The 16,332-nt window shown below is 37.0% G+C and overlaps 1 protein-coding gene across 1 annotated transcript; it reads right to left on the bottom strand.

Annotated features, from left to right (window-relative positions):
- Positions 1–1,560: 1,560 nt before the first annotated feature.
- Positions 1,561–15,849, bottom strand: LOC120627809 (BRCA1-associated protein). The gene is made up of 11 exons (XM_039895858.1): positions 15,560–15,849; positions 11,371–11,608; positions 10,817–10,981; positions 10,081–10,256; positions 8,460–8,636; positions 7,284–7,386; positions 6,205–6,296; positions 4,860–5,052; positions 4,406–4,555; positions 3,378–3,495; positions 1,561–2,193 (listed from the first exon to the last, which is right to left on the bottom strand). Exons 1-11 carry the CDS (start codon positions 15,636–15,638, stop codon positions 2,041–2,043), a joined length of 1,644 nt encoding a protein of 547 aa, XP_039751792.1. The 5' UTR covers positions 15,639–15,849; the 3' UTR covers positions 1,561–2,040.
- Between the last annotated feature and the right edge of the window lie 483 nt (positions 15,850–16,332).

Genomic DNA, 16,332 nt, shown 5'->3' with positions numbered 1-16,332 from the left:
CTCACTACGGCCTTAACCATTTCTCATTGTGGTAAGAGACCCGTGCTCTGTAGGGGGCCGGTAACGGGTTGATGTGATGATGATGAATCTTTGTTAGTGGCAGAGATGGGACTGATGGATACTTAATTACTTTCATACTTCCAACACGGGCATCCATCCATTTAATGACTTGGTTCAACGTTGCTTACCCAACGCTGTCGACTAATATGTAGTGGTGATGTTAAGCCAAACATTATTAATAGTCATTTGTGATAGGGAATTCAAAGTATTTTACCTAAGGCAAAACGAGAGTAGGTTCAGGACAGGTAATTGCGATTGGCAATGTTTACGTTATTGAAGGTTTCAAACAGTGCGTGAAACCTCCAAGAGCAAGAACAGATATATTATTCGCCCACACCTTATAATAATACTATCTTGACTTAAAATCAAAGGTTTGTATATTTGGCACTGGACACTACGATTGAAAAAACTGAACTGAACTGAATTATTGTTAGGTAATTATTATTAGGTAGGTGTAAGGTATGATGCAGTTTCAGAATCAGCGCTGCGTCCCAGGTAGGCGAAACTGCAGGGCACACCTAGTATATAACAAGGTAGGTAAGAGACAAGGGGGTAAAATAGGGGTAAAACTTCAAACACACAGATAGAGTTCTGTGTCTGTGTATGTTAGATTTACAAAAAATCACTTATAGTATAAGCGTTGACAATAATAATGATAAAAAATTCAACACCAATCAATATGCTAACCATTAGACCAACGAAGCGGTTATTAATCATGCCGCATTCGTCATGATGTTTTAGTCAAAAAGAAATTGTAATTGAGTAAAACCGCCACATATTTATTTGTACTAATTTATTTTTTAAGTTATATACACACTTTAGAAATAAATTTAAATTTACATTTAATAATAATAATTCACAGTCGATGCCCTCTGTTGGGATGTTAACACGAAAATTCGATCACAGTTAGGCCAAAGTTACACAAGGAAGCGATGCGATTCAAGATATATCAATTTATAGTGAAAAGGAAAAGTCCACAAAACTTTCCGCTTTTACGAAATTAAAAAAAAAGCCATGTTTAGAAACTAAAAAGTTTGTACAAGGACGGCAATATTTTAGTCTTGCCAAGTCAAGTCATATATCACGACCTAATGGTCCTTAGCTTTGGAAATCAGAATTTCAATTTTTCCATTGTAATACGGATTGCACTATGACCTAAAACTATCCAACCGATCCGATGTACACGTCCGTCCTGAGTTAATTATCAGATCTTAAGGAAAGCAATAACAATTTCAATCTGACATCTGAAGATTTCGGATTAGATTGATTATTAACTTCGGGCGTAACAGAATTAATCTGCAACTTGTAGATTGAAATAAAGGTTTGTTTTTTCGCGATCACAGATTTGCGCCTGACTGGGTTCGCACTTCTAGGTAAGATGCATTCTAAGATGTATCATGAATTCTTAAGTAATCGTGACGTGGCTCTTATCCAAAGCCGGGGGGGGGGGGGGGGGGGGGGTGTCGGAAAACAGGCGTGGGTTTGGTCTGACTGTTCCAAAAGTCTACCTAGACCGAGTTCTAAGACTCACAGATTTCATCGTTAGGATACTGCTCATTTTGAATCGACCCTGATAAAAAGGTTCTTTACTGAAACGATTGATCTCTTAGCGTTACGTTTTGTCCCGGACCAGATAAGATCAAAAATGAATTCACAGTACCAAAAAAAAAAAGATATCGTATTTCTAAATTGTCCGAGACTAATAGTTAAGGTGTTCTGAACGACAAAAATATGATTACACTATTTGGCCTCACACATTTCATTTCTAAACATACAGTCGAATTGAGAACCTCCTTCATGTTTAGAAACTAAAAAAAACAGAGATTTAATTTAAGGATGTTAAATTTTTATTAATTCTTTAAAACCTACTTTGCAGTAACAAGTTATGAAAAAATTGTTTACATTGTAAGATTAGTTAGAAAAAATAGACTTTCAGCGTAATCGCTCAGCTTGAACCGACCCTAATATAAAGAAGCGCGCTTATCGCCGTCTGCGGCGCGGTTTTACAGGCGCCTGTACGGTGACACTCGCCGATGCTATCTCGTCTTGCGTAGCCCCGTCTACCTTTTCCAACTGTCCTCGTGCTTCCACGAAGAACATTACGTCACGTAGTTGGTCTTTTAGTTCTGCCACCTGGAGCCAAAAAAACGAATTTGTAAATACACGTCACGAGAAATGTAACGCACTGAATTTAAAATCATTTTCTTAAGAACATCATCCTCATCATCCGCAGCCTATTAAGTCAAACTGCTGGGCAAAGGCCACTCGTCTCTCACAGGAGAGATGGTTTTGTGGGCGGATTGGTGAGCTTTAACGATTAATACCACAATTAAGTGATAATAAACGTGGCTGGTGCCGAAACTTCTTTAATAGAAAATACACAACACCTTAGTACATATTATGTTAGATATATTGTCAGATTCACGGACTGCGTAAAATATAACAAAACTTCGTAAATTATTTGCTTTATCTACATTGGTATCGAAATGTTGCAATAAAATTATGAATTTGACAACAGGTATAGGTCAATGTGAATGTAAAGGAAATATGTAAACTATTAAAGGGAAGGAAACGCAAAGCTTAAGAACTACACAGTTATCTAAACTTCTAAGACAATTTATTTTAATATAAAGTAAAGTAAATATAATTATTGATATATACTCGTATATACAACAAAATGCGTAATTCACATCGTATATTAAAAGTTGAAAGTAAATGTGAAAAACCTTTTTAAATATTCTTCCCCTATTTGTTTTTTTTTAAAACTACATTGTGTGCCTAAAAATGATGATTGACAATGACATTTTATTTTTTTCGACATAAAATAACACTGACGAGAGACCAAGGGAAATAAGTAAATAGTTTTATATGAATGAGCGAATTTATTTTTAAATATAAATATATTATAATACAAACATTGCCATCTAGCCTCAAAGTAAGTTTAACTTGTATTGGATATGGGTATTAAGATAACTGACGGATATTTTTATGAATAATATACATATATACTTATAATATATATAAGCACCAATACACTGAAAAACCTTCATGCTCATCACTCAAAATATGTTCCAGTTGTGGGAATCGAACCCACAGCTTTGGACTCAGAAAGAAGGGTCACTATCCACTTCGCCAATCGGCCGTCCAAACGTTATCCATTGCTTCTATCCCTTAAAAAAAAACTGGAAATTGACAGTTTAGCTAGCTTTTCGGTTTCACCAATAAGTCTCAGAGACAGCCCATAATGTATTTCTAAAGCCTGTAAAGTATTATTTCGGTTTTAATTTACAGGTTGTATAATAAAAAAAAATAGTAACCTCAGCAAGGAAAGCGTCCTCACGTTTCTGCGCTCTTTCTTGCCACTGCTTGTGAGAAGCTGCCAACCCACCCGCTAAACCCCGTTCCTCGGACGCCTCCTGTTGCAGCGCAGATACTCTGCAAACAGAACACTCTAACTTTACTCAAATAACTCTGACATCACATTTCGGAGGTATTTTTTTGTTGCGGAATACAATGTTCGCAGTAATATATAGAAAAATCCTATTATAATATTAAGGATAACTTAAACGATAAGAAAGCTTGGGTATGAATTGCTCTAGCTTCATAGCTAAATAGATTTACTGTGAGATGGTGATAACAAAAAAAAATCCCGACTAAGTTTGCTGTGGGCTCTTCTTAGACCAGGGCGCGTTTGGAACCCGCGTAGCTTTAGGTATATGTTGGCGAACGAAGTTATCATCATCCCCTCCAACCCATCCAAGCGTTCATACATGTATGTATGAACGCTTCATAAGTGCCTGTGATTGGCCTACATGAATAAAGAAATTTTGAATTTGAATTTGAATTTATACACTACGACAATACACACATGTTCACACCTAGAAGTCACCCACAACGGTGGGTGACTTCTACCAATCCGCACTTGGCCAGCGTTGTAAACTACGGGCTAAACCCGTAGGACATTCTGGGAGGACACCCGTTCCTTGTAATGGACCGGTTATGGGTTTATGATAATGACGATGATGACGACGACGACGACGAAGACGATGACGAAATTAAAAAAAAAAACCGACTTGAAAATACGCCCAGGAACTAAAAAACAAAAATTTGCTACTTTGGTTTGCTACATTATTGTTGTTTTTTTTTATAACAGCTTTACCGATTTCTATAAAAGAAATAATGCCCTTTAAAACAAGATTTTATCAAAGCGTCCGGCGTCTTCTAGTAATCGCATACATAAAGAAAAAAGAGGATTCCGACGAATTGAGAACCAGGGGTCCTCAATTCGTCGGAATCCTTTTTGAAGTCGTTTAAAAAAAGAGTAATGATGATAATCGGAACTGACTTGCTAGTGAGATGCTGAAGCTTCCGCTCGAGTGTTTTATTTTCTCTCTCTAGCGCAGTGACACGCGTGCGCAAAGTAGCCGCTTCCGCCTCAGCGTTCGACGCACGCTCAACCGCTGCGGATTGTTGAGCGATGTGATCACACTCTAACCTGAGAAGTAACAAATAAAAAATTTATAAACCTTATTAATTTTTTTTTTATCGAAAATCAGACATTTCAATAGTAGTAGAGCTTTTTGTGACAGAGCTCATTCGGGGAAAAGCACTAACGCCATGCTTTTTTTTTCTGTCGCAAAACAGCATTGTTGTAATGCAGGGCAGGGGAGGGCAACTCCCCCCCGAAACAAAACAGACAAAAATGAATAGTTTTAGCTCCATTCATAAAACAGCCGAACGGACCGACTAAAAAAATATCACCATCCCTCGGGGCCAAGGGGCGTTAGAAAAGTACTAACTTGGAAATTCTTTCCTCGTAGTACATCCTTTGGCTGTCAAGCTGTTGAGTCAGTATGTATGTGAACTCCAACTGCGCCGAGTCTAGTTTCTCTCCCTCCCCGCCGCAAGCTGAGTCCGACGCTAAACCCCCATCAGCCGCCACCAGTTTACCATCAGCCTTGTTTTGTACCAGACGGTGGACGAAATTGTCCCCTGCGAAATTGAATGGATGAAGTTGCGAGAACTCTTTTATTATAGACCACCAAATCCTACTTGCTTCTATACACAGAATTAAGAACATACAGAAACCGTGTACACGACTAATATTGAAGCATCAAAAATCATTTCACTTTTGATTGGTTTCTCGAACAAACGGTTAGTCACTTTATACTATTAAGCAGTCGACAGTAATTAAAAATTTTCTAAGCGTTACCATAAAATGGGAAAATGGAAAAAAAATTGTGTCCTATCAAAACTCCGCGGGTGTAAAGTGAGCACGTCTCACTTTACACCCGCGGAGTTTCGGGTAGTTCTAACTGTTTTTGGACACAATTCAATGCATACAACAAAGGCTGAATGAGGAGTATGTTCTTAATTCAATGCTTCAAGGCTCCGAAAGTAATGGTCTGATTTAACAAGTTCTTCTCCAAAAAAAATCTACACTATCACGAAGTAACATAGGCTGTAGGTACGTACTACATTATTAGACTCATTGTTACTTAGAAAAACGTTCGCGAGGGAATATATCTAACTATCAGAGTAAAGAAGCAATAGCAGCTTTTACTTTCTTTTTATTCGATCGCCGGTAGAAACTCTTATTCAAATAAATAGTTTTATTTGTAAAGTAGTAAAATACTTTCTTATTTATTCTAATCGGAAATTAAAAGTAAAAGGTTTTGGCGAAAAGTTTAAGGACTTTGATTGAAATTTTTTTTTTAAATTCGACATCCGGTTTTTTTTACAAGAACACACAACTTAAAAATTATTTAAAAACAAAAACAAACGCGGACGAAGTCGCGGGCAACAGCTAGTATATAAAATATTTATATTTTAAAGCTAGTATATATTCTTACGCAAAAACTACTCGGACTTGACCGAAAATTACAATAGAGATAGACAATAATAAGCTGGATTATCACGGGCTACTTTTTACTTAATACACGGATTCCCTCAGATTTGTGAAACACTGAATTCGCAAATCGAACTGAACAGAGGCACACAAAACAATAGCTATTGTTGCACGTCCATGAGCTATTGTTTGGTGTGCGTCTGTGACCTGTGTGTGTGTGTGTTCTGTGTGTGATAATGTATGTGTGTGCATGTGATTGAGTGTGAAAGAATATTTTCATTCAATAATTGTATTACCTGCATAGTCCCAAACTCTATTCGAACCCAACTGTAATGCATAAGTGTGATTTGAAGCCACAAAATGTTTAGCCGCGTGCCCCTTTTCATATCTGGAAGAAATTAAAATATTGTAGAATTTGAATCTAAACTTTAAGGTTCCACGTTTAAAACATGCGATTTTTCTCAGATATAAATAGTTTTAAACTGTAACACATTTATTTATGTAACAGTTTTTTCTTCTTCTTACTGTTGATAAAGATATACCTTTAGATTTGTATTACAGTTGCTACAGATAACGATACCTAAATATTTTTAAATGCTTCAATCATACTATACTTTCATAGACTTTACAGGAATGCAACCTGGCGCAGTGGCGAGAGCTGAGAGGTGCAATTTATGGATTTATAATTACTGAATTTGCTGTGATCTGGTCTGTTAGGAGGCTCTCTTAGGCCGTGGCTTACCGCCCAACCGACAAAGACGGCCCCAAATTTTTAAGCATTCCGGTTCCAGTCACGTAGAAACCGATGCGGGGAATGGTTTATAACTGCCATATCCCGCAGGGGTATTACGTATCTCGCGTCAGGCTTGCGACAGGCGTAAATCTTGCGAAAACGTCACTTTTGTTTATTTATTGTATAGAAAGTGACGTTTGACAGCAGTGGTTGCAAGATTTACGCCTGTCGCAAGCCTGTCGCGCGGTACGTAATCACCCTGCCGGACAGATTAGCCCGTTACCAACTTAGACTGCTTCATCACTCACCATCAGGTAAAATTGCAGTAAGGGGAAATAAACACTTAATATTCTGCAACTCTTCAAAAAGTGTCCGTGAAAAGTAAGCTCTCATCTACAAATTGGTAAATTATTTAGCTTGGTTTGCTAAAGAAAAAAACCAACGTATGCTAAGCGCATACGTTCGAAAAATAACCTAATAAAAATTAAGGAATAACATGTTTCAATTTGATGAACATATTATATATTTTAAACATAATAATTGTAAATTCATAAGAGATAGAATATTAACGAATATTAATAGCGGGTTCTATAAAATTTTGTATTTGGCTAATGCACTGTTCATCAAACAAGGTGTACCAACCTGCCGCAGCCGACGTGTCCACAGATTAGGCAGATCCACAGCGATCCTGCCTCAAGTCCCTCCGCTATACCAGAAGCTTCTTTAGACTCATCGCCTTCCCCTTCTATTTACAAAATTTCAACACTCTAAATTTGCAAGTCATTTTGTGAAGAGCTCGTCTGTTATTTCTTCCGCTAAGCAAAAAGTTTGTTGCAATGCTGTGTTACGGGCTTGGTTCTCTTGGTTGGGCTCTGAAGGGCTTGGTTGCCGGTGTTAATACAGGTACATGTTGCTTAACACATATGCCTCAGATTGGACGTGTTTCTAGGATGCTCTGCAAAGTGGGTGGTGGGCCATTTGCCTCGTTTGTCAATTAATACTGTACAGGAGGTCTGTGCCCAGGCAGTGAAACACTAATTATTATTTATTACAGTACCGCCCACTACAGAGCACGCCGGGTCAACTCTCTGAATGTGAAGTGATTTAGGTGATTCCCAGAGAAAAACGTTTCACCAATTATTTATGTGAGGACTAACGACGTAAGGCGCCATTTGAAGTTACTTTAAATATTGGAAAAATCATGCTTGAACGAGGCCTCTGGGCGCAAATTTATCTTTTATTTTATTGGGCTAGGAGTTTTGGGTACCCCAACTTCTGGTTTACTTTGTTTACGTTGAAACAGTTCAAACTGTTCTTAATAATCTTGACGAGCGTATGAATAGGTGCTAGCATTACGAAAAAAAAAAAATGTAAGGTAGCCTATATTTCTCTTTGTTTATACAGTAAACCAGTTTGAAACATGTGACAAAGCACGGTTTACATCGTCAAAATTATTTTTTTTTCTATCAGTCTTAAAAATCAGAGATGTATCATCTGAAACATTACAATGTCACAAGTGCCTCTGACATGGTGTGGTAGATCATTTATATACACCAAAAATATAACGGGACCCAAAATTGAGCCTTGTGGGACACCCATTAAGTTAGATGATCCCTTAGACTTTGTGTCTTTTATGCGTACCCTTTGAATTCTATCACTTAGATAAGAGGCAATTAAATTGAGTGCAACTTTTTTGATGCCATAGTGGCTTAGATTTAATAACAACGTCATAGTTATAGTGTATATCAGTTAAGTTGATAAAAATGCTCAGCGGCACGTACAAAAGTCAAAGAGGTTTATGGAGGAAAGAGAACATACCAGCAGCTGCGCCGTCGCTCTCGCACTGGAGGCAGAGCGCATGCTCGCGCGGCTCCGGTGTCTGCGCGCAACGGCACACGGGGCAGCGCGCGTCACTCCAGCGTACGAGGCACTCCGCGTGGAACGCGTGCGCGCATTGCACGCTCAGCACGCCCGCAACGCTCTCGTCCATGCGCTCTGCGATCAATAATTCACGCGGTATAAGATCGTGAAAAAACTGGATACGCTACATGAACATATTGAAATACCCGATTTCACGAAACCTACATTTCTGCGGTGTCTACAGAAAAAAACGTTTAACCAACTCTTAGGTGATAACTATTGGTAAACGGTTTAAATATTCCTAGGAATTTCCTTAGATTACGTGTTACTTATTTAGGCATTGCCTTATTCGACGTTAGTGAAAACGGGCATAAGTCACTGGGCATATTTAAAAATTGCTTTTAAGGCTCATTATCTCGCTCAATAAAGATGAATAAGATAAATCTTATTTTAGTATCTATGGTTTGCTAAAATATGTATTAATTAATAGCTGCATCACACATCCTGGCCACTTCGCCAATGATGGGTGCGGCTGCTACCAGTGCCGAGCAGGCCAAGAGGCGTAAATATGAAAACCTGGATAGCAGTTTCATTTTTGTGCCTTTTGGAGTAGAAACTTTGGGACCATGGAGTCCGGAGGGACGAGCTCTTTTTAAAGAATTATCGAAAAGGGTTAACGAGTCTACCGATGATCCTAGAGCGGGCCAATGGGGCAATGCTGCCAGCATCTTAGGAACTGTGTCTCGCTGGGCATTTTATATAGTTTTACATAGTGTATTTTAGGTTATATTTATAAAACAAATGTAATGTATAACAAAATAAATAAATAAATATCTTAAAATTATTTATTTATTTTTCATATTTATTAAAAGTCTTGTTTATGTGAGTAGTCTGTTTTATGTATAAGTATGTAGTTATTTGTTTATTTTTTCAACACACTAGTTGTTTTAGAGCTTAAGAGGCAATGTAGTTTAAAAATTACAATAAAGTTGCTTGCTGTTACAGATGTTTTGTTAACGTGCTCTGAGTATCGTTTGCGGCATCACAACATTTCTAATCTCTGTCACTAAGATTTGTATGTCAGTAGCCTATAATAGTCTACAGCTGGAATAAAGCCATCAGCTTGAATAAAGAAGCTGGATAGACTGGGGTGATCTCAGCAGATGCGACTAACTAACTCTGATTCCAGAGGATCCTTCTGTCTGTTCTCCGTATTATTCCTTAAGTTGCTTAGTATGTAACCCGGGGGAAGAAGAGGTTGTAGTGACGACGGCAGCCACACAATATCTTATTATGAAAATCTCATAATTAAACGAAATGGTTGGAATGGAATAATTAAACGAAACGAATTTTCTGAAAAAAAGATAACGATAGTGTAGTATTAAGATTTGTTTATAACCGTAACCATGAGCCGTGGATTTATATTGAAAATGCGCTCATATTTTGAACAATAATTGTAAGTTAAAAATATGTTCAATATACGTGAATATAACTCCAGCTTGGTTACTAAAGAACAACTAATACGATAAAATAATCTTATGATAAATACAATATAAATTCGAAATTAAAAATAAAATACCTAGACAAACGGGACAGGTCGGCAATTCTGTATGCGAGGCGGGCGGGCTGCCATGTCGCGCCCACTCCACTCGCGAAACCCACGCCATGTGGCATAACGCCTGGGGCTCCAAGCTGCTGTATGGGACGCCGGAAAACGCTGCGTGAAACTCTCGGGCTGACTGACATGTGCGGAATCTGCAGAACACATAAAAAACAGATAACATGCATGGTCAGCTTAAACTCTCTTGCAAATTAAACAGACAAATGAATCCAGTGCATGTGTCTTAAATGCATGTGTCGTGCATGTGTGGTTTAAATGTCTGTCTGAGTAACAGTATGTAATGTGGGCTGAAAGATATTGTTTGTTTGTTGTAAAAAATTATTTTCAAAGATGGGATATAAAAATAAGGAAACCAGGTTTTTTAAAAATATGGCATCTACTAGTATTTTAATTAAATTGATAAAGGAACCCAGAAATAGACAATGAGAAATTGCATGAATGTCTTACTCCTCTTGAGTTTAAATGTGCAGTGAGATTTGTTTAAAAAGAATGTGAGACCAATTTAAAAAAACGCTTTTTTTTGTGTTTTCTAACAACCCTTAAATGAAGACATTAAAATAAACAGAATAGAGGATGAAATTTTAAGTGGAAAATTTGCATACAAACTTGTGGGTAACCTTGGTAAAATTATTTTTTTTAAAGATCATTTCCTAAAGAGAAAATACAATTAAATTAAATCAATTAAAAATCTCACGTAAGCAGTGCCATGTAATGGTCTGGTGAGCCATCTCTCAAAACTCTAACATGTGAGATGTCATTTTGACATGCTGCAGCAAACGCCAACAGATCAGCTGCTCCTAGTGCACCCGGCACAGAGAGTAAGCATAGTGTTTTGGCCTCTTCTGCTTCTTTCAACTCACTGAAACAAAATATACAAGATAAGAAAAAGTTATGATATTTTTAACTGTTGAATATTATCCAGACAAAAATTTAATATCACAATATATTTTAAAATCATCTATGACACAAAGGTTATGAAAACTGAAATATAGTGCTATTTTTTTCACAAAGAATAGCACTAGATTTAGCATTTGAAAGCCAATGAAACATTTAGTTTACTGTACAACAAATAATTGGTACATGATACTATTGCAGTTGCCACTATTGAACAAATTTTACACCTATTTGATATGATCATACTTTTCTTCAGTATAATACGTGTAATGGTGTACAAACAAATTAGCATAATTTAGAACAATTAATAATAACACCCTTTAATGATCATGTAAAATAAGAAACATAACTCACTTTTCTTTATACAGATGCAGGACCCCTTTTGTAACTTCAACTAATGGATTGCCACAGAAGAAACTAATTGAATCACTATCCTCTGGAATGCTGCTCTCTGGTGGTGATTGTCGAGAACTAGTCGGCAAAATCCCAGTATCAGTGTTTGGGCCAATGAGGACACTAGCATAAGTCTCTACTGTGATTGTCTTGGAGTCCCGTGCTCCCCTGTCCCGTTTCTTTTGCTCCTTGGCAGATTCTGATCACAATAATAAAATACAGGATGTTTGGTGCATCGTGTGCCAAATCGAATCTGATGATTGGAGGGGTCTTTGGCTATCTCTTCAGCCCTCGTAAAAAAATCTTGCTCAAACGGTTTTTTTTATACTGATTTTAAATTGTTTTTTTAAAAATTGTAAAAATTCTACATTTAAATTTTAATAAAAAATAAAGTTGTTAAGTATTAATTAATTTTCTTTTTAATCTTTAATTTGTAACGTTTTACGCTTCTTTTGAAACTAGAATTACACGCCAGCAACATCTAGTTTTTGTTTTACAGCCCCGCAAAGTTTTTTTTACGTAAAAAAATAAGCTTGAACGTCAACTTTCGGTTTTAATAAAAAAAAAACTAAAAGTGATCATGTTCTTCCAATTTTTTTAAAACATCTCTGGACTGTCCCCTTTCTAATGGTGTGCAATATGCCATGAAAAGTAATTAGTAACATCACTAATTTTCAAATTTTCTAAACTTGGTCGCAATTTTCTAATATTCAACAGGTGAAAGAAAAACAAGGGTTTGCGTAAATAACACTCACAATTCACAAGGCAGATGACATTTTCTGTCTCTTTCATAAAGTTATACGCCCGTTGTTCGTTTAAACAGGCAAAAATAGTTTTTTCACTCTAGTGAAGCGAAATCTATCTTCTATTCCTTTCTTGCATAGTGCAAACCTGTTTGAACCAATCGCGAACGGGCCCCGCGTCGCGTCGACACGGCGGCCATCTTATTTTTTAGTCGAGACATCACTGCCTCTGCTGCCTAACGTGTGTGCTAGCTTACTGTACTCCACGATTCTTTTATTTAGTTTTCGTTAAGTTTTGTTGTTTTTTGTTACGTTTTATTTACTTTTGGTGTTATTGTTAAACTTTGTTGACTTTTTTGTTGTTGCAATGACGACATACTCTAACGAGGAATATGCGGACATCATAATGGTTTATGGTGCAGCCCGTGGTGTCGCTCGTGCAGCGCAACGACTTTACCAGGAACGCTTTCCTGGTCGACGATTACCTGGCCGCAGAGTCTTCCAAGACACATACCGACGTTTACGCGAGACTGGGAGTGTCAATTTTCATGAACCAAGGGGACATGTTGTGCGACATAATGTTGAAGTGGACGAGAGAATACTGGCACTTTTTGAGGAAGACGACACAAGAAGCATTAGATATGTGGCGGCACAACTTGATATTTCAATATGGAAAGTGTGGAAAGTCCTTCGACAAAACGAAAAATATCCATTCCACGAGACTCCGGTTCAAGGTACGTAATTTAAAACCTTTGTTTGACGTTGCCTTTGTTTAGCAGGTATCCATAATCTTCTAGTGCAATTAATTACTGCTCAAGGGGAATTAAAAAGATTTTTGGTTGTTGCAGGTCTTGAGGGTGGCGACTTTGACAGACGAATGCACTTTTGTCGGTTTTTGTTACACACAGATGTGGATAATCCTGATTTTTTAAAAAGAATACTGTGGACTGACGAATCCAAATTTACCAGAGAAGGGATTCTTAACTTGCACAATTTACACCATTGGGCACCGAAACGGCAAAACCCACATGCCAAAAGACAGCAATCTTTTCAAAGACGGTTTAGTGTGAACGTTTGGGCAGGAGTGATTGGGAATCAGGTAATTGGACCGCACTACCTGCCTGATAACTTAAATGGCGATAATTATTTAGAGTTCCTGCAAAATGATCTGCCGGAATTATTGGCCGAGGTGCCCGTGTTTAATGAAGATGTGCCCATAGTATTTCAAAATGACGGCTGTCCCGCGCATTGGCGTTTAACTGTGAGGGAATACCTCGATAATGTGTTCCCCAATTCGTGGATTGGGCGCGATGGGCCTATTGCATGGCCTCCACGTTCCCCAGACTTAACTCCGTTAGATTTTTATGTCTGGGGACGTGCCAAAGAGCTAGTATACGCCACAGAAGTCCCAACGAGGGAGGTACTAATACAACGCATAGAAGCGGCCTTCGGTACAATTAAGAACGAAATACGGCTTCGGACTACAACTGTAACAATACGTCAAAGATGTCGGGCCTGCATTCGAAACAGGGGTGAACAATTTGAGCAGAATTTGTAAAAATTATGAAATAAATGTTTCAAATGCAATGTATTATTTTTATTTCAAGTAAAACCTACGAAATTTAAAAATTTTACCTGCTTGTGAGTTTTATTTACGCAAAAACTTGTTTTTCTTTCATCTGTTGAATATTAGAAAATTGTGACTAAGTTTAGAAAATTTGAAAATTAGTGATGTTACTAATTACTTTTCATGGCATATTGCACACCATTAGAAAGGGGACAGTCCAGAGATGTTTTAAAAAAATTGGAAGAACATGATCACTTTTAGTTTTTTTTTTATTAAAACCGAAAGTTGACGTTCAAGCTTATTTTTTTACGTAAAAAAAACTTTGCGGGGCTGTAAAACAAAAACTAGATGTTGCTGGCGTGTAATTCTAGTTTCAAAAGAAGCGTAAAACGTTACAAATTAAAGATTAAAAAGAAAATTAATTAATACTTAACAACTTTATTTTTTATTAAAATTTAAATGTAGAATTTTTACAATTTTTAAAAAAACAATTTAAAATCAGTATAAAAAAAACCGTTTGAGCAAGATTTTTTTACGAGGGCTGAAGAGATAGCCAAAGACCCCTCCAATCATCAGATTCGATTTGGCACACGATGCACCAAACATCCGGTATATTATAAGGAATTTAAAGATAAAGATTTTTGACATTGCAACTGCAGTCTGTCTGGCTGTGTCTGCCTGTCTGGATCTGGCTGTTTATGTTAGTCTGTCTATGTCTGTCAGTCTATCTGTCTGTCTATCTGTCTGTCTGTCTGTGTGTCTGTCAGTCAGTCTGTGTCTGTCTGTCTGTCTGTCTGTCTGTCTGTCTGTCTGTCTGTCTGTCTGTCTATCTGTCTGTCTGTTTGTCTGTCTGTCTGTCTCTGTCTGTGTCCGTCTGTTTGCAGGTTTTCTTTGTTTCAGCTGTTTTAGATGCAAGTTGGCCCAAGTTAGCCGCCACACATAATGAGGCTGAGAACATATTTTTCACCACCCCCACAATAAGACTATGACAAATTTCAAATCAACATTGCCACCACCTCTAAAATATGAGTATTTTTATTTATATGGGTTTCAAATTAAGGGGTTTGACTAGTAGAATATTTTAAATTTAAAAAATTAGTTCTAGAAAATTTTAGCACTATTTATGGACATTTTTATTTGTATCAAAGTAAACTAAACTGACATATTTAAAAAAGGTGCTAGCCTTTCCAATGGGAAATATAGGCATCAATTCTGCTGGTGGTGTCAAGATCCTATCAAATTGTCATTCAAAATGGGTACCAATATGTCTATATACCATGAATTGAATTGCATATTACATATGATTGGTTCTACTGTAAGTCATGAAGCCCTGGACCAGCTGTGGTTGGCCGGCAGTGAATCTGTTAGCATTGTGACTAGCAAACTAGCATGAGGGCACACTTCATAAGACACTCCCACCGAGGCTATATTTGAGCAGTAGTTATGCTTCTATGTTTTTCTCGTTCACTGTGGCCCCTCTACAAAGCACATAGCAAAAGCTTGGCACTACCTAAATACCTAATACTTGGAAAGACAGAGTTGGCACATACTCTGTCTTTCCAGAGAGACAGATTTAAAAAGCTGTATTAAAAGGCACCAATTTTTACTGTGTAAAAGGGTAGCACACTCTTTAGAGTCAGTTTAGTTTAATATAAGAAATTTGTGTACAAGAAAAATGGCACCAACATCAATGGCAACAATGGATTTAGAAAACGGCCAATGAGGATTAAGCAGCAGACTTTCTCGCATGAGGAAGTATGTTCCTCATGCGAGAAGGTCATCATATTTCCTTTAAGAGTTTTACGAACACTGCTATATCCATAATTATACTTTTACACACCTATTTCAGCTAGAGTATCACCCATTCCGGGTAATTCTTCATCAATTTCTATACGTAGAACACACAAAGAAACAGACATTTACACAATATTGTTTTAAATTTCACAAAAGAAAGTTGTTTATCATGCTCAGTTTACGCGTTTAGTAAATTATTTATAATCGCATAGTTATGAATATATGAAAGTAAAGCCGAAACTACGCTAGTTACTAAATATACATAAAATGATTTTGAAATTGAACACTACAGTAATTTGGAAAGACGTAGATGCAAAAATTTTTTTGATCATCAGCTGAAGCTTTGTTTTCTAAACAGTCTACTACGGGGTTACGCTGTATAATTTTTGATGAGTCGCGAACTGTCATAACTAATTTATTGATGACAACGTTACGTCTTTAGTAAATTATTACTGTTAGTTTTAACGATATTTCAATAGTAGCAATTGCTAGTTGCTAAAATATCCAAAACCCATTAATTTAAGATTACTTACATTCAATTAATATTCTTACAGCATAAGCCTGCATTGGTGCGTCAGAGAACGTAGTCATAGTGAAAATTAAAATATAATTAAACGTAGAGTAGTGAGTGGAGTTTTTAATAATATCAACGAATATACAAGCGCTTCTTGAGTGTTCTGAATTTTACATAGGTCCCGGAATAGTACTATTTTAGAAGTTCTTGTATATTCTTTGATATTACTAAACTCCGCTCATTAATCTACGATTATTTATTTACTGGTATAACTACGTTTATATGTAACTACGTTCTCTGAGGCA

The sequence above is a fragment of the Pararge aegeria genome, chromosome 12 (assembly GCF_905163445.1).
Source record: "Pararge aegeria chromosome 12, ilParAegt1.1, whole genome shotgun sequence".
NCBI lineage: Eukaryota > Metazoa > Arthropoda > Insecta > Lepidoptera > Nymphalidae > Pararge > Pararge aegeria.
The sequence above is the reverse complement of the archived record's forward strand: the minus strand, read 5'-3'. Positions and strand labels throughout refer to the sequence as shown.

Bases quoted from the DNA above. Each gene is read 5' to 3' on its own strand.
- LOC120627809 (XM_039895858.1), bottom strand. From the start codon at position 15,638: ATGTCTGTTTCTTTGTGTGTTCTACGTATAGAAATTGATGAAGAATTA. The intron at 10,257-10,816 runs GTGAGATTTTTA...TGTGTTCTGCAG, and splicing joins CATTACATGGCACTGCTTAC to ATTCCGCACATGTCAGTCAG. The intron at 5,053-6,204 runs GTAATACAATTA...TCAATTTCGCAG, and splicing joins TAGAGTTTGGGACTATGCAG to GGGACAATTTCGTCCACCGT.